The following is an 18,990-nucleotide window of genomic DNA, read 5'->3' as shown; positions in this document are numbered from 1 at the left end:
TTCATAACCTGATATAGCTGCTATATAAACCGATCCTGGGTTTTGACTTCTTGAGCTTTTAGAAGGCGCAATTCCTATCCGAGTTGGCTGTAATTTTGCACGTGGTGTTTTGGTATCACTTCCAACAACTGTGCGAAATCGGTCTGTGGTCCAAATCGGTCTATATTTTGATATAGCTGCCATTTAAACCGATCTTGGGTCTTGACTTCTTGAGCCTCTAGAGGGCGCAATTCTCATCCAATTTGACTGAAATTTTGCACATAGTGTTTTGATATCACTTCCAACAACTGTGATATGGTTTAAATCGGTCTATAACCTGGTATAGCTGCCATATAAACCCATCTTGGGTCTTGACATCTTGAGCTTGTAGAAAGCGGAATTTTTATCCGATTTGACTGAAATTTTGCACATAGTGTTTTGATATCACTTTCAACAACTGTGCGAAGTATGGTCCAAATCGGTCCATAATCTGATATAGCTGCTATATAAACCGGTCCTGGGTCTTGACTTCTTGAGCTTTTAGAAGGCGCAATACCTATCCGATTTGACTGAAATTTTGCACATAGTGTTTTCATATCATTTCCGACAACTGTGCGAAGTATGGTCCAAATCGGTCCATAACCTGGTATAGCTGCCATGTAAACCAATCCTGGGTCTTGACTTCTTGAGTTTTTAGAAGGAGCAATTCCTATCCGATTTGACTGAAATTTCGCACATAGTGTTTTCATATCACTTCCAACAACTGTGCGAAGTATGGACCAAATCGGTCCATGTTTTGATACAGCTGCCATATAAACCGATCTGGGATCTTGAATTCTTGAGCCTCTAGAGAGCGCAATTCTCATCCGATTTGGCACAGATTTTGTACAACGGCTTCTCCCATGGCCTGCAACATACGAGTGCAATATGGTCTGAATCGATCTATAGCTTGACACAGCTCCCATATAAACCGATCTCCCTATTTTACTTCTTGAGCCCCGAATCGGACTATAACTTCATGTAGCACATCCTCCTCCTTCGTCACTATTCATTATTCTTTGTTTGCCTAAAAAGAGATACTGCGCAAAGAACTCGACAGGTGCGATCCATAGTGGAGGGTATATAAGATTCGGCCCGGCCAAATCTGCTCTAAACACTTGTGATTTCTCAACCTCTTTTTTGGCAAATGCTTTTAAACCTTTCCCCAAGTTCTCCTCCTTTTACCAAATTTGTCATAGTTTTTGCTATCACCTTAGGGGGATCCTATATCAAAGAATTTTACAACACGATCCAATTTCCAAACCATTCATCAAAATTAAAACCACCACAATGATTCACATCTGCATAATATTCACATTTCGAATTGTCTTAACGATACTGCTGACATCAGAGTCGCCGCCACAAAATTAGATTCTCATGTCATAGTCACCTTCTGGTGGCGCATAGGTTTTGTTTGTCTGTCACTCGAACAATTTTAATTTATTTTCTTTATGAATTCACATGAGCGCGAGTGAGCCTGGAACATGTGTACCTTTCCTGGCCATGCATGCCACTGCGCATGTGTGGCGTTATACATATCTGTAATGTACAATGCGGCGTTAAAATATCAATTTCAATTACACATTTTTGTTCCAGCACTCGCACTTTCGGCATTGCGAAATATTCCGAGGAAAGGCACCACAAAAACGGTCTACTTTGAAATATAGACTGATTGGATACATATTTCATCGCAATGCCGAATATGAAGCGTGGCGCTGAATAGCTCTCCCGGCCTCCTTGTCGGTGGGCAATAAGAAAAATGTGGTGCTATTTTGTCATATCAAATCGCTGCAGAAATGTTTTTTGCTTTCCACACAGCGCTAATGTGAATGTGGAGAATGACGTAGTTTAGCTTGGGCCTCCGCTTAGTTTGTTGCATGCCACATATCAATGCAAATGATGAAATATGTTGCATGCTAAATTAGCATTTTGTGTAGCAGATGTAAATGTGCGAGTTGCTGAAACATAGTTTGCACATTTTTAATTGAGTTCATATGCATGAATTTAAATGGCAAAAGGATATAAATCACATGATAGAGGCTCTAAAATTTGGGGCAGTAGGTCAGATTTAAAACACACTCCTCCATGACGAAATTAGTACAACCCCATCCCATGGTAGAGGGTGTCAAAAAACCAAAAACAAGTAAAAGTTTGCTTAGTTCAGCCAGACCCTCCACCATGGATCGCATTTGTCAAGCTCTTTGTCCGGTAACTCTTTATAGGCAAACAAAGGATAACGGATAGGATCGGGAGATTGGGTGGTCAGTCTAAGGACAGCTATATCCAAATATAGTCCGATCTGAACCGCACTTCACTGAAATGAATAGGGGTATACAAGAACTCACTGTGCCAAATATCATCGAAATCGGATGCAAAATGACCAATTTATTGTCTCATGGCTTTAAGTCTGGGGAGTAGTCTATATAGCGTCTATATATAATTAAAATCCGATTTTATGAGGACAGTAGGTCAGGTTTATATACAAAGAATACGAAATCATCAAAAATTTTTTGAAAATTTTTTTATACCCCAGATATCTGCAAAATTATAAATATTCAGCTTTTGGGTATAAATTGGTAAATACCCGGGTATTTACCCAATTAACCGGGTAAATAACTTTTAGGTATTTACCCATCGCCCATCTCTAGCCATGGTTTTAAAGCTTTATCAGGTTATGGACCAATTCAGGCCATACATGGTTTGGATATCTTTAACATCAACATAAGTCGATCTAACCATTTCCGTCCGTCCGTCTGTCTGTCGAGAGCACGCTAACTCTCGAAGAAGTAAGGCTAGCCGCTTGAAATTTTGCACAACAACTTTTAAATAGTGTAGGTCGGTTGGTATTGTAAATGGGGCAAATCGGTCCATGTTTTGATGTAGCTGCCATATAAACCGATCTTGGGTCTTGACTTCTTGAGCCTCTAGAGCGCGCAATTCTCGTCCGATTTAACTAAAATTTTGCACGTGGTGTTTTGGTATCACTTTCAACAACTGTGCAAAGTATGTATCAAATCTAAGACGATCTAGCCATGGCCGTCCGTCTGTCTGTTAAAATCACGCTACAGTATTAAAAATAGAGATATTGAGCAGAAACTTTGCACAGATACTTATTTTATCCATAAGCAGGTTAAGTTCGAAGATGGGTTATATCGGATTATATCTCGATATATCCCCCATATAGACCGATCCGCCGATTTAGGGTCGTAGCCCCATTTACTGACAGATTTTACTGAAATTGGGGACAGTGAGTTGTGTTAGGCCCTTCGAAATTCTGCTTCAATTTGGCTCAGATCGGTCCAGATTTGGATATAGCTGTCACATAGACCGATCTCTCGATTTAAGGTTTTGGGCTCATAAAAGCCACATTTATTATCTGATGTTGCTGAAATTTGGGACAGTGAGTTGTGTTAGGCCCTTCGACATCTTTGTTTAATTTGACTCAGATCGGTCCAGATTTGGATATAGCTGCCATATAAACTGATCCGCCGATTTAGGGTCTTAGGACCATAAAAGCCACATTTATTATCCGTTTTTGCTGAAATTTGGGACAGTGTGTTGTGTTAGGATATTCGACATTTTTCTGCAACTTGGCCCAAATCGGTCCAGATTTGGATATAGCTGCCATATAGACCGATATCTCGATTCAAAGTCTTGGCCCCATAAAAGGCGTATTTATTATACGATTTCACTGAAATTTGACACAGTGACTTATGTTAGGCTTTTCGACATCCTTCTTCAATTTGGCTCAGATCGGTCAAGATTGGGATATAGCTGCCATATAGACCGATCTCTCGATTTAAGGTTATGAGTCCATAAAAAGCGCATTTATTGTCCGATTTTGCCGAAATTTTTGGCAGTGAGTTGTGTTAGGACCTTCGACATCATTCTTTAATTTGGTCTACATCGGTGCAGATTTGAATATAGCTGCCATATAGAGTGATCCGCCGATTTAGGGCCTTAGGCCCATAAAAGGCGCATTTATTATCCTATGTAGCCGAAATTTAGGACAGGGAGTTGTGTTGGGCCATTCGACATTCTTCTCCAATATGGCCGAGATCGGTCCAGATTTGGATATAGCTCCCATATAGACCGATCACTCGATTTAAGGTCTTGGGCCCATAAAACGCGCATTTATTGTCCGATTTCGCCGAAATTTGGGACAGTGATTTGTGTTAAGCCCTTCGATATCCTTCTTCAATTTGGCTCAGATCGGTCAAGATTGGGATATAGCTGCCATATAGACCGATCTCTCGATTTAAGGTTTTGGGGCCATTAAAGGCGCATTTATTGTCCGATTTCGGTGAAATTTGGGACAGTGAGTTAAATTTAGCCCTTTGACATGCTTCTCCAATTTGGCTTAGATCGATAAAGATTTGCATATAGCTGCCATATAGACCGATCTCTCGATTTAAGGTCTTGCGCCAATAAAAGGCGCATTTATTGTCCGATTTCGCTGAAATTTGGGACAGTGAGTTAAATTTAGCCCTTTGATATGCTTCTCCAATTTGGCTTAGATCGATAAAGATTTGCATATAGCTCCTATATAGACCGATCTATCGATTTAAGGTTTTGAGCCCATACAAGGCGCATTTATTATCCGATTTTGCTGAAATTGGGGACAGTGAGTTGTGTAAGGCCCTTCGACATTTTTCTTTAATTTTACTCAGATCGGTCCAGATTTAGATATAGTTCCCATAAAGACCGATCTTTCTATTTAAGGTCTCGGGCCCATAAAACGAGCATTTATTGTCCGATTTCGCCGAAATTTGGAACAGTGAGTTGTGTTGGGCTCTTCGACATTTGTCTGCAACTTGGCCCAAATCGGTCCAGATTTGGATATAGCTGCCATATAGACCGATATAGCAATTTAAAGTCTTGGCCCCATAAAAGGCGCATTTATAATCCGATTTCACTGAAATTTGATACAGTGACTTATGTTAGGCTTTTCGACATCCGTGTCGTATATGATTCAGATCGGTTTATTTTTAGATGTAGCTACTAAAAAGGACAATAGTTTGTTATGCACAATTGTATTGTACAATGACTTGTACTTATTAGTATTTGGTTCCAATCGGAACATATTTCTATGGGGCATAAGGTATGCAGTTTTCACCGGATTTTGATGAAAGGTGGTTTTCTTATATACCCGAGGTTGTGGGTATCCAATGTTCGGCCCGGCCGAACTTAACATCTTTTTCCTTGTTTATTCTATTTTATTTTAGTTCTGTTTTTCATACCCTATATCATTCAACTTGAATTTAGTTCCCATAGAGATATATAAGGACTAGTAATCGAATTTTGAAATATATTTATTTACTTTGAGAACCTCTAACTATTCTGACCATTATAATTGACATAATAAATGGTCTCTGCTCAACTTGATCCAGGCGGCAAGAAAGAAATAAAATGTTCACTCAACATTGGAATGTGTGTGGAACTAAGTGCAAATGATTGCAACAAACGAAGCATGTGTGGCATGACAATGATTTGTAGTTTTCTGTTTCGCAGTTTAATTGCAAGCCACAATGCCACAAAAAGAAACTGGCCATGTGCCAATATTTTTGGCTTTAATTAAATAACCTTTAGCCCTACACATAACAAGCCCTCATTCAGGCGAAACAGACAATGGCCAATGCATGCAAGTCTTTATAGAAGACAGACAGCCATCAGACAGACAGACGAACAGACATGGAGACAGATATTTATCATATCATTTACATTCACTTTAGTCTAATTTATAATACATGCCAAGTGTCAAAAAGTGGTCAAAAAGACTACAAACCAAAAAAGTGCACAAAATAAAGACAACCGTGGCAACAAAAAAAAACCCCTTTGACAAACTAAAAATAAATTTTAACACCAAAAAAAAAAAAAATTTTTTTTTTAAATATAATAACGGCCACAATATCATGTACCTCGGCTCACATGACTTCGGAGAGATATTGTTCGAGTTCGAGACTGTTGTGGCCAAAATGAAAACGAAAGTCATTGAACGCAATGTTCTGTTATAGTCGCCATGGTTGTGGTGCTGGTGCAGGCCAAAAGCTGGAGTGCTGCCGCCGAAGGTGGCTGGCTGGTTGGCGCTGCCAAACAAACGCCGGTTATGCATTACGTCCACGGGTATCACATAATGCCACGGATTAATAGATACCACTGACTATGCCGATGACGATGCCGCTGCTGATACCATTGCAAACACTTTAGACTCCACCTTTAGGCCTCGGTAACCTAATTTCGCTTTTGTCGGTTGTTTGTTTAATTCCAATGCAAAGAGTCACAAACATAAAAACACATAGAGGCAGCAATCATATATTCGCACAATCGGTATTACCGAAAACTTTGTGCAGCTTAGCGGAGAGGGGGTTTTTTTTTGAATTTTTGCCTCCACCTTCAAACTATGCGAAGAGTAAAAACAAAAACGCCTAAACGTAAAATGCATTATGGAACAGGCGCACCTAGCGACACATTGAAAAAGGTTTGTGGACTGTCCCGAGAATAAAGCTACATGGGCTAGTCAAAAAGTCAAGACCCCAGATCGGTTTATATGGCAGCTATATCAGGTTATGAACCGATTTGAACTATTCCTAGCACAGTTGTTGAATGTCATAACGAAACACCTCATGCAAAATTTCAGCTAAATCGGATAATAATTGCGTCCTCTAGTGACTCAAGAAGTCAAGACCCCAGATCGATTTATATGGCAGCTATACCAGGTTATGGACCGATTTGAACTATTATTAACACAGTTGTTGGAAGTCATAGCAAAACACGTCATGCAAAATTTCAGCCAAACCGGATAGGAATTGCGCACTCTAGACGAGCAGAAAGTCAAGACCCCAGAGAGGTTTATATGACAGCTATATCAGGTTATGAACCGATTTCAACCATACTCAAAACAGTTGTTGGAAGTCATAAAAAAACACTTGATGCTACATTTTAGCCAAATTTGGATAAGAATTGTACCCTCTAGCGGCTCAAGAAGTCAAGATCCAAGATCGGTTTATATGGCAGCTATATCAAAACGTGGACCGATATAGCCCATTTACAATCCCAACCGACTTACACTAATAAAAAGTATTTGTGCAAAATTTCAAGCGGCTACCTTTACTCCTTTCAAAGTTAGCGTGCTTTTGACAAACAGACGGACGGACAGACAGACAGACGGACGGACGGACATGGCTAGATCGACTTAAAATGACTTGACGATCAATAATATATGTGCTTTATGGGGTCTCAGACGCATATTTCGAGGTGTTATAAATAGAATGATGAAATTAGTATACCCCCATCCTATGGTGGAGGGTATAGAATGATGCTGTTGTTGTAGCAGTTTATTGTGTTCTATCTTTCGTCTGCTTGATTCTGTTGAATGTCAAGACCCAGGAACTCTGCGACTAAGATGGGGTGCGTCCACAGGGATCTGGGTCTGAGTCGAGTGGGTCTGGCCGGGCCTGTTTAACTGCCTGACGTGTATCGTGCTGTCCCTGGTTACAATTGGGACATACATCTTGCACGTCGGCATCAATCCTAGCTTTGTGGGAATTGAGGCGGCTGCATCTGCCGGAACGTATTTGCGCCAGAACTACTCTGGTTTGCCGGGGGAGGTCGATTTCTTCGGGTGCAATGGGTGGCGGTCGTTCTCCAAGGACTACATTCACCCGGTAGCCAATTAAAGCGTCTGCTACCGTGTCTGCATGAATGTTGTTCAGACCCGCTTGATATGCCGCTTGATCTAGAGGTTCTCTCTTGTAGCGCTGAACCTCACGCTCTAGATCATATAGATCTACCTTAAGGCTTCTGGGCGGTGGATATCTATCCACAAGATTTCTGCGATAACAGCCCAAAAGGTATTGCTTGGACAGCATGTAGTTATGTCTTCGCACTGGTAGGATCTTTGTCTCCTGATGGAGGTGGTCCACATGAGAACTGAGGAGACAGCTCGTCGTATTTCGGAGGGCGGCATTCTGACAGATCTGAATATTATTCCACTGCGTGTCACAAAGTTGACGAGACCACACTGGCGCTAACTTACCACGGACCGGCCAATTGCGTTGTACGTGGTCAACAAGGTTTCTTTGTCTGCACCCCAAGTGACTTGAGGACCTTGTTTCTACTTGTGACTTTATCGCAGATTGCTGTGGCATGTGGGGAGAATGTGTAAGAGCTGTCAAATGTGACGCCAAGTATTTTGGGACACTTGATGGTCGGAATCATTTCTCCATCGACCATCACTGTCAGCTCAGTATTCACCTCACGCGTGGCTGAAGATTTGGTGGCGGATATCTAAAGATTTCTTGCAGCGAAATATGAGACAAGCTCGTTGAGGTAGACGTTAAACCTATCGCAGATGTCATCAATGGGTGGGGGGCCTGATGCCATCGTCGTACAATCGTCCGCATATGATACGATCTCTATGCCGTCTGGAGGGGGTGGAATGGAGGATAGATAGAGGTTAAACAGTGCCGGAGATATCACCCCACCTTGGGGAACTCCCTGTTTCACTCTACGGTGTTTCGACTTTTTATCCCTAAATTCCACAAATGACTGGCGGCCACATAGATAATTCGCGACCCAACGTTTCAAGCCTGGCTGGAGGGACGTGTTGGCGATGTCCTCAAATAATTTGGCATGGCTGACCGTGTCAAATGCCTTTGATAGGTCCAGTGCCACGAGAACCGTCCTATGACATGGCCTGGGCTGATTGAAGCCACGGCAAATGTGTGCGGTGATGGCATCCAAAGCTGTTGTTGTGCTATGCAGTCTCCGATGCTCGGCGAATGGAAATTCTCCTATGAGGCTCGGGAGGAGTAATGCGTCAAGCGTCTGGTGAGAGAAGGGAGATCGGTCTTTACGATCAGTGTGTACAGTGTACATGTACTGAAAGATGCTGAAACAATATTGTGATCGGGTTTACCAAGAGGTTCAGGGTGTGAAGATTAAAAAAGGTCTGGAGTATTATTTTGGTGCCCTTGGACACATGCGATATGTGTGGGTTCGTTCACTAGTTGCGCCAAACCATTATGCGCAGCGAAAAACTCCAGGTATTGGCCCTCAGGAGTCGTATGACTCGAATGGGAAAACCAGGAGGAGTTGTGGACATTGAAATCCCCAGCGATACAACGATAGCGATTTCACTGCCCGGTTAATCCTCCAAAATATTTGTAATGGAATCAGATAGAGCGTCAAAGCCGTTCATGGAAGCCTCCCTTTCTGAGTTTGTACTTCTATATAGAAATTCGAAGTGCAGTACATGTGATCCAATCCCGAATTTAACCCAAAGGCAGTTCAATTCAGGATCCTGTGAGTCCAGGAGTTGTCGTCTTTGGAACACTACATCATTATGTACATATACCACGAGGCCTCTGTACGAAATAAAAAAAGACAGAGAGAGACAGAGGGAAAAGTTTTTACATGGCAAAGTACCTCACAAATGTCGCCAGCCTTAGGAGTGGATAACCATGGCTGAAAAATTTTCTGATGTTCCCACCAGGATTCGAACCCAGGCGTTCAGCGTCATAGGCGGACATGCTAACCTCCGCGCTACGGTGGCCTCCCCATCACTGTTGAATTTCATAGAAATCTTAGGAAATTTTTGTTCGCCTTATGACTTTCTTAGCCCAGCCGTATAGCTGTCCCAGTGCTGTGCGCATTCCTTTGTCCATAACTAATTTTTGGGACAGTCCAAAAATCACATTGCATTTTAGTAACGAAATGTATCATGTAAAAATAATAATAAGTTGGAGCATTCTTATGTGTATGAATTGGCTGCATACTGCGGCTGCTGCTGGTGTTGTGGAGCATGCGTGGTGGTTGCACACTGAGATATTTTTGTTGTTGCTATTTTTAGGCTTATTCGCACATAGTGTGTGCCTGCGTCTAATGGGAGATCTTTTTTCTTGCAGATAGCTTAACTAATATAACTTCATTTGAGTGGTTTGACGATAGAATCGAGTTCTTATTACTTACGTACATATGTACGCTTACAATTTGGTGGCACTTTACTAAGGTAACGTTAACGTGTCGCCGAGTTCAGCGCACATTGGTAAGAGAGTTTTTGGCTCAATTGTTGCTGTGGTGATTCGTTGTGATTTTTTTTGTTTTTTTTTTGTTTGCAGTTGTCTATTTTTCTAAAACATCGATCGTTTGTGTCTGCTTGGGCAGCAGCATGCAGAAAATTAGACTCACTTGAAGGTACCAAGCAGCGCCGGTAGATGCTGTGATGTTAAGTGAATTGCCTGCACCGCACCGCACCGCATCGTACCGCATGAAGTGCATGGTGCAGCCTTCTCTGAATGCTAGATAGATGCTGTGCAAAATGTACAATTGTAACGTATATAAAGAGTTTTGGTCATTTCGAATAGTCATCAGTTCAACGTTTTCTTGCAAACGGTTGGTATCACACTACCAAAAAGTTCTGAATGAAAAGAATTCATTTTTAGTTGAAATTTCAAATTGAAATCGTATTCTTGATCGCATTCTGTTTTGTTTTTAGATCTGTGGTGTTGCGTGAGTGCGTGTCCTTGTTGCTCGATTGTGATTTAAAAAGTAATAAAAACCCCATTTAACAGCCAAAAGATGAAGGTACGCCAATAACTTGGCCAACGAAAAAAAAAAAATTATTATATAAGAACTGTATATGCAGGATATGTGTGATATGTGAAATGTGTGTAGTGAGCCAAAAGCTAAATTTGTTGACTTAAACATATGAGACATTCTTTTAAGTTTTTCCCATGGTGATTAACAAGAATTATATTTACAAAGTTGACAAAAAATGAGTGAGGGGATGAGTGGCAACAAATGCTTCTGCGTACAACTTCCAATTTTTCAAATTGAACATTGCATTATTCCAGCTTATAATACCAATGTAATTTCTGATGCGGATGGCTCTGAATGTTTCATAGACCTCTAGACCTATAAAAACCAAGTCGAGTCACAGTTTTGTTTCTAAAATTGGTTTGAAAGTTTCGCACTCATAATGAAATTTTATGCTGAAATGATTGTGCATCCAAATTTTAAATTAAAAGCAGCCCTCAACTTTTTATTAGCTCATAGGGTACGACATAAATTGGAACAGCTACTTTATATGGAATAAAATATTTCTTGGAAAAATCTTTTAGTGAAATGCCATGTAACGAAAATATTGGGTTGCCCAAAAAGTAATTGCGGATTTTTTAAAAGAAAGTAAATGCATTTTTAATAAAACTTAGAATGAACTTGAATCAAATATACTTTTTTTACACTTTTTTTTCTAAAGCAAGCTAAAAGTAACAGCTGATAACTGACAGAAGAAAGAAAGCAATTACAGAGTCACAAGCTGTGAAAAAATTTGTTAACGCCGACTATATGAAAAATCCGCAATTACTTTTTGGGCAACTCAATAGTATATCGCTTGACAAACAGTTTAACAATATAAGTGCCTTTATCTGAATCGCTGAATTTATTGGACCATGAATTCGCTCGGAGGGTTTAATGTCATTCTAAGGACATTCATTCATTTCTACCCGATATTCTCATGATGTCTGATTTAGGGGTGTTTTTGGGGGTGGGGTGGTTCCCCATACACTTGGCCCTGATATTTGGATATCAAATTGGTATTCTACTCCCAAAAACCTTTATTTGAGCCGCATATTGCGATGGTCAGTAAAAAATTGCTGTTTGTGGCGTATTTTGGGAAAGGGGTGGACCCCCAGAAAATTGGTCCCGAATGTGGGTATCAATTCTTGCTCTCCCCCCCCCCCCCAATTCCTTTCACTAAAGCCCCACATTGACATTGTCGGTAAATATGGCCGATTTAGGGTCCCTGAAAATATATCAGCATCGTGTTCTTGGGTGGGGTGGCCCCATAGACACCTTTTCCCGAATATTGGTCTCAGATTTGTGCTTTACTTCCAAAGACCTTTCATTTGAGCCTCATATTGCAATGATCAGCAAATACTTCCTATTTGGGTGGTGTTATGGGGTTGGGGTGGCCCCATAGACACTTTTCCCCGAATATTGATATCAGATTCGTGCTTTACTTCCAAAGACCTTTCGTTTGAACCCCATATTGCTATGGCCGTAAATTTGTTCCCTTTGGGGTATGTTCTCGGAGATGGGCGGCCCCCCAAACACTTGATCCTACATCTGGTTATCAGATTCGGGTTATACTCTCAAATACCTTTTATCTAAGTCCCATATTGCCATGGTCAGTAAATAAGTCTTGTTTGGGGGTTGTTTTGGAAAAGAGGAGAGCCGCCAGAAATTTTGTCCCAAATTTAAATATCACATTCGTATTTTACTCGCAAATACCTTTCATTTGAGTCCCATATTGCTATGGTTGGTAAATATGTCCGATTTAGGGGTGTTTTGGGGGATGGGGTGGTCCCCCAAACACTTGGTCCGACAATTGGATATCAGATACGTTTTCTAATCTTAAATACCTTTCATTTGAGTCCCATATTGTCGTGATTGGTGTATATATATATTTGGTAGGTTTTGGGGTTGGGGCGGCCCCCTTAGGTATCCTATCCGAAATTGGGATACCAAATTTTTGTTTGTAGGTTACTATATGAGAGCACACAAATTTTCGCTTAAATCACACCACCCATCTTCGAGATCTGGCGTTTCTTAAAATTTGGGTAAGGGGGAGGGTCCGCTCCCCCTTCAGATACCAAGAAATTCAATACCCTTTTTTCATCGTTAAATAAATGCACGTTTCATGGGGCCAAGACCCTAAATGGGGATATCGGTATATGTGACAGCCATATCCAAATATAGTTCGATCTAGACCATAATTCGTACTCCCGTCCTATAAAAACGGACGTTTAGGCTTTTTGGCCAAGTTAGCACTCCAATAAAAGGCCTTTGGTAGTAGAGTTAAATGTTTGCACTAAAAGCTAGGGTGAAGCTGACACGGAAGGGACCTGTGGGTCTCTAAAAATGTTTTATTCTACGTGGTATGTACATATGTTTGAATGAAGATTTATGAGTTTGAATGAAGGTAACAAATACACCAACAAACAATTCAATTAATTTAGATCTGAGAAGGATACATTGCCCAAAAGAAAATAATCCCAAGCAAGCCCATTGGCTTGCACAAAATTGCTATTGTGTGCTCGGCACTGATATGGGCACATTCAAAGCACAAAGGACAGTCAGTACGTTAAGCAGCACGGTCGAATGCAGATGGTAAATCCGTTATATAAGGTCATGTTTTGGGTGAAAATTTCGAAAGTTGGCAATTTTTATACCCACCACCGTAGGATAGGGGTATATTCATTCAGTCTTTCCGTTTGCAACACATCGAAATATCAATATCCGACCCTACAAAGTATATATATTTTGGATCGTCGTAAAATTCTAAGACGATTTAACGATGTCCGTGTGTCTGTTCGTCTGTCTGTCTATCCGTCTGTCCGTCTATCTATCCGTCCGTCTCTTGTAAAACTCTGCAGGCTTCAAAATTGAACTATTCTTGATGCTCGCTGGTTAAGTTCTTGAGCGGGCAAAATCGGACCATATTTGGAAATAGCTGCTGTATAGACCGATTTTCCGAAAAAGGGTCTAATGCCCATAAATGCTTTATTTTTTATCCGATATCACAGAAATTTAAAACAGTGAGTAGTTTTGGCCTTCGAATTTTTGACCCAAATATGGTTCAGATCGGAATATAGTTAGATATAGCTGCTACATAGACCGATTTGCCGATAAAGGGTCTGAAGCATATAAAAGCTTTATTTATTATCCGATTTTGCTCAAACTTGCAGCAGTGGGTTATTTTAAGCCTCCCTATATCTGACCTTAATATGGATCAGATCGGTCCATATTTAGATATATCCGCTATATAGACTGATCTCCCTATAAAGGGTCTGAAGACCATAAAAGCTTTATTTTTTATCCGATTTCGCTAAAATTTGAAACAGTGAGTAGTTTAAGGTCTACTAACACAGGACCCAAATATGGCTCTGATCGGACTATATTTAGATATAGCCGCCATATAGACCGATCTCACGATAAGGGTCTGAAGTCCATAAAAGCTTTATTTTTAAACCTATTTCGCTGAAATTTGGAACAGTAGGTAGATTTAGGCCTCTAATTATCCGACCGAAATATTGTTCTGATCGGACCAGATTTAGATAAAGCTACCATATATACCGATCTGCCGATAAATGGTCTGTAGCCCATAAAAGCCACATTTATTATCCGATTTTGCTGAAATTTTGGACAGTGAGTTGTGTTAGGCCCTTCGAAATCCTTCGTCAATTTGGTCCAGGTTAGTTCAGATATGGATATAGCTGCCATATAGACCGATCCGCCGATTTAGGATCTTAGGCCCATAAAAGCCACATTTATTATCCGATTTTGCTGAAATTTGGGACAGTGAGTTGTGTTAGGCCCTTCGACATCCTTCGTCAATTTGGCCCAGATCGGTTCAGATTTGAATATAGCTGCCATACAGACCGATCCGCCGAATTAGGGTCTTAGGCCCATAAAAACCACATTTATTATCCGATTTTGAGGAAATTTGGGACAGTTAGTTGTGTTAGTCCCTTCGACATCCTAAGTCAATTTGGTCCAGATCGGTCTAGATTTGGATATAGCTACCATATAGACCGATCTCTCGATTTAGGGTCTTGGGCCCTTAAAAAGCGCATTTATTGTCCTATGTCGCTAAAATTTGAGACAGTGGGTTGAGTTAGGCTTTTCGACGTCCTTCTTCAAATTTGGCCCAGATCGGTCCAGATTTGAATATATCGGCCATATAGACCGATCTCTCGATTTAAGGTTTTGGGCCCATAAAAGGCGCATTTATTGTCAGATTTCGCCGAAATTTGGGACAGTGCTTTGTGTTAGGCTCTTCGACATTTTTCTGTAAATCGGTGCAGATTTTGATATAGCTGCCATATAGACCAATTTCTCGATTTAAGGTTTTGCGCCATAAAAGGCGCTTTTATTGTCCTATGTCGCTAAAATTTGAGACAGTGGGTTAAGTAAGGCTCTTCGACATTTTACTGCAACTTGGCCTAAATCGGTGCAGATTTGGATATAGCTGCCATGTAGACCGATATCTCAACTGAAAGCCGCATTTATAATCCGATTTCACTGAAATTTAACACAATGACTTATTTTAGGCTTTTCGACATCCGAGTCGTATATAATTCAGATCGGTTTATTTTTAGATATAGCTACTGTACTTATTAGTATTTGGTCCAAATCGGAACATATTTCGATATAACTGCTATTTGACATAAGGTATGACATTTTCACCGAATTTTGATGAAAGGTGTTTTACATATATACCCGAGGTGATGGATATCCAAAGTTCGGCCCGGCCGAACTTAACGCCTTTTTACTTGTTTTTTAAATAATTTTTTTTTCATCAAAATCGGACAAGGGAATCGAGGGTTAGTCTTAAATGAGTTAAGCATTTTTTCACAATTGTTTCGCTGTACTTAAAATAAAATTATACAAGAAACAAATCTTGCATTTGAGTTTTATAATTTTCTATTTAAACTCTGGCTTTTTTTTAGTACTTCATTGCTATTGCTTTACTGATTGCTGCCGCTCAAGCCATTCCAATTGAATTGGGACACTATGGCCATGGACCTCTGCTACATGCCGCCCCTGTGATTGCACACGCCCCCATTGCTGTACATGCACCTGAGCCAGTGGTATGTGGATGTCAACTAATTTAAGCAGAAGTAATCAACCAAGTAATTTTTTTTTATTGAATTTTGTTTCTTTAGGCCTACCCTAAATACTCGTTCAACTATGGCATCAAGGATCCCCACACTGGTGATATTAAATCTCAAACCGAAGAACGTGATGGTGATGTAGTCAAGGGCCAATACTCGTTGGTTGAAGCTGATGGCTCAGTGCGTACCGTAGACTATACCGCCGATGATCACAATGGCTTCAATGCCGTTGTCCACAAGACCGCACCCAAGATTGTTGCTGCTCCCGTTCATGCCATTCACGCTGCTCCCGTTTATGCACATGCTCCCGCTCCTTTGTTGCACCATTATTAAGGGGCATTGGCAGACGTGATGCCTACAGCAAACTAAGGATAGCGAGATAAGTTGTCAGGGACGAAGGGATAAACACGCCGAAGAAGATGAAGATGAAGATTTTTTCCACAAAAATCATGGTAGCAAGTAATGCGGTTAAGGTTAAGAAACAGAAGGCAAATGATATGATAATGAGCTGGATTACGGTATGGCCTAGAATTTATGAATCCTCTTTTTAAAAGATTTAATATAACAAAAAAGAAAATGAAAGAAAAATATGTATTTAAGTTTTAAGGAATTTTCTCAGCGAGAAAATTATCCGCCCGAAAGATCAAACATCAAGGCAAGCGAATTAGAAAATACACAGGTTTTCTGCGAAAAATCTACATTTTATAAGTTAACAGACAAGAATGAAACAAGCATCTTAGAAAGAACATCCCATTAAGTTAATCATTGCAACTCAAACACTTTTACGCTTTCTCTTTTCACTTTCAAACACCGACTTTGAGATGAAACCAGCCAAAATGGAGGGAGCCACTACGGGCAAAGGAATATGCGGGCATTTGGCCTAACGCCTTGTAGACTTTTTGTTGCCACCGCCGCTGAGTTGACAAAGAAAACCACCGTCTTTATTTTATTGTTCTCAATACTCATAGTCTATCGTTACTTTAATTTTATTTCACTTTTGTAAATAATTTATTTATTATCTCTCATACTATCTAGTGAACTTTGTTGCTTGGTTGGTGGCCCAACAAAATCTTTGCAAGGCATTGAGGCTAAACATTTTAAAATTCCGCATGGAGTAAAGCGAAACAATATTTCGAGACAGTCATTGAAATTTGTTGTGTTTAAGGCTTTGCATAATATTTATGCAGAAGCCGAAAGAATCTCGAAGTGCCATTTTGACAATGAAGAATTATGAAGCGAGTGCTCCTCCAGTTCCTTCCATTTTGTGAACAACTGTGCTGGTCTTAAGAATTACTCTGTGCTTAGCTGCTACTCTCTCTCTCTCTATCTCTCGCCCAGCTAGCTACTGTTGATCTATCATTTTACCTATAGAAATTCTCAAAACTCATTGTAATTTAGAATTTATTTGTATCACTCTGACAAGTTGAACTCAGTCTTAAATGCTTTCTTTAGCTCTCTCCCAACTCGATTTCATCATGTCATCTGTTTTCCTGCTGTAATCTCCTGTGTGATTTTACGCTTCCCTTTCATGGGTCTCTAGTGATCTACCTTTTGACTCTCTTTTTGAACAATTGCTGGTATTTCAATGCATTAGAGAGTCTACTTTAACTCCATTACATGTCTCCTGCTCGCCCCCTATTTATCATTCTCTCATTTTTTTTATGTATGTAAATATTTTTAATGATTAATCTCCACAAATCGTTTGCAACAAAACAAAATGTTAATGTAAATACAAAAAATCGAAAAAAAACATAAAAATAAAAATGAAATGAAAAATTAATGAAAGGTTTGGATTTAATTTTGTAAAAGGTTAAAATAGGTAAGTTGTGTAAAATTTAAGTTGACGATGTTAAAGCTTGAAACGAAAGACTTAAGACACAAACACGGGAGAGGCATATTAACATTTTGACCAATCAGTGTCACTGTTTATACCCCACACCACCACTGTGGTACAGGGTATTAAAGACTTGTGCATTTGTTTGCAACACTAAGAAGGAGAAGAGCTAGACCCATTGATAAGTATACCGATGGGCTCAGAATCACCTTCTGATTCGATTGAGCCGTGTCCGTCTGTCCGTCTGTCCGTCTGTCCGCATGTCCATCTGTGAGTCCATGTATTTTTATAATCAAAGTGCAGGTCGTATTTGTTATACGATTGTCACGAAATTTTGCACAAGTCACTTTTTTGGCCCAAGGACAAGCGCTATTGATTTTGAAAAGAATCGATTCAAATTTAGATATAGCTCCCATATATATCATTCATCCGATATGGACTTTTAAGGCTGTAGAAGCCACAATTTTCGTCGGATCTTTACAAAAATTGGCACTGGGTATTTTATTTGAGGTTTGCAGGTGTATGCAAAATCTCATAAAAATCGGTTCAGATTTAGATATAGCTCCCATATATATCTTTCATCCGATTTCGCATTTTAAGGCTTTAGAGGTCACAGTTTTGGTCCGATTTTTAAAATATTTTGCGCGAGGTGTTTTATTTGATGTCCTAATATGTGTGGAAAATTTCATAAAAATCGGTTCAGATTTAGATATAGCTGCCATATATATCATTCATACGATATGGACTTTTAAGGCTGTAGAAACCACAGTTTTGGTCCAATCTTTAAAATATTTTGCGCGAGGTGTTTTATTTGATGTCCTAATATACGTGGAAAATTTCATCAAAATCGGTTTCGATTAAGATGTAGTTCCCATATATATCTTTCATCCGATATGGACTTTTAAGGCTGTAGAGGCCACAGTTCTGTTCCGATCTTTAAAATATTTTGCGCGAGGTGTTTTATTTGATGTCCTAATATGTGTGGAAAATTTCATGAAAATCGGTCTAGGTTTAGATATAGCTGCCATATATATGTATCGCCCGATTTGCACTTAAATGGCCGTAGTTGCTATAATTTTCAACCGATCTGCACAAAATTTGGCACGAACTGTTTTGTTACTGATCTAAACGTATCTGGCAAATTTCATCAAAATCGGTTCAGATGTAGATATAGCTCCCATATATATCTTTCATCCGATTTGAACTACTAAGGCTGTAGAAGCCACAATTTTTGTTCGATCTTCTCCAAATTTGGCGTGGAGTCATTTTTGTGAAGTTTCAATGTATGTGCAAAATTTAATTGAAATCGGATCAGATTTAAATATAGTTGCCTTATATATTTTGCCACAATTTTGGTCTTTACAAAATTTAGCATGGGGTGTTTTATTTAACATCCTCATATGCGAGCAAAATTTCATAAAAATCGGTTTAGATTTAGATACAGCTCCCATATATAGCGTT

General features: G+C 39.9%; 1 protein-coding gene across 1 annotated transcript; it reads left to right on the top strand.

Moving 5' to 3' along the window:
- Positions 1-10,374: 10,374 nt before the first annotated feature.
- LOC106094269 (cuticle protein 8) lies at positions 10,375-17,395 on the top strand. Its single transcript, XM_013261471.2, has 4 exons — positions 10,375-10,410; positions 10,514-10,602; positions 15,531-15,671; positions 15,747-17,395. Exons 2-4 carry the CDS (start codon positions 10,597-10,599, stop codon positions 16,026-16,028), a joined length of 429 nt encoding a protein of 142 aa, XP_013116925.1. The 5' UTR covers positions 10,375-10,410; positions 10,514-10,596; the 3' UTR covers positions 16,029-17,395.
- Positions 17,396-18,990: the final 1,595 nt, after the last annotated feature.

This window comes from Stomoxys calcitrans, chromosome 1 (genome assembly GCF_963082655.1).
Source record: "Stomoxys calcitrans chromosome 1, idStoCalc2.1, whole genome shotgun sequence".
NCBI classification, from domain to species: Eukaryota; Metazoa; Arthropoda; class Insecta; order Diptera; family Muscidae; genus Stomoxys; species Stomoxys calcitrans.
This window is presented reverse-complemented; position numbering and strand designations above follow the sequence as displayed.

Coding starts and splice junctions, on each gene's coding strand:
- LOC106094269 (XM_013261471.2), top strand. Junction 15,672..15,746: donor TACATGCACCTGAGCCAGTG/GTATGTGGATGT, acceptor TTGTTTCTTTAG/GCCTACCCTAAATACTCGTT.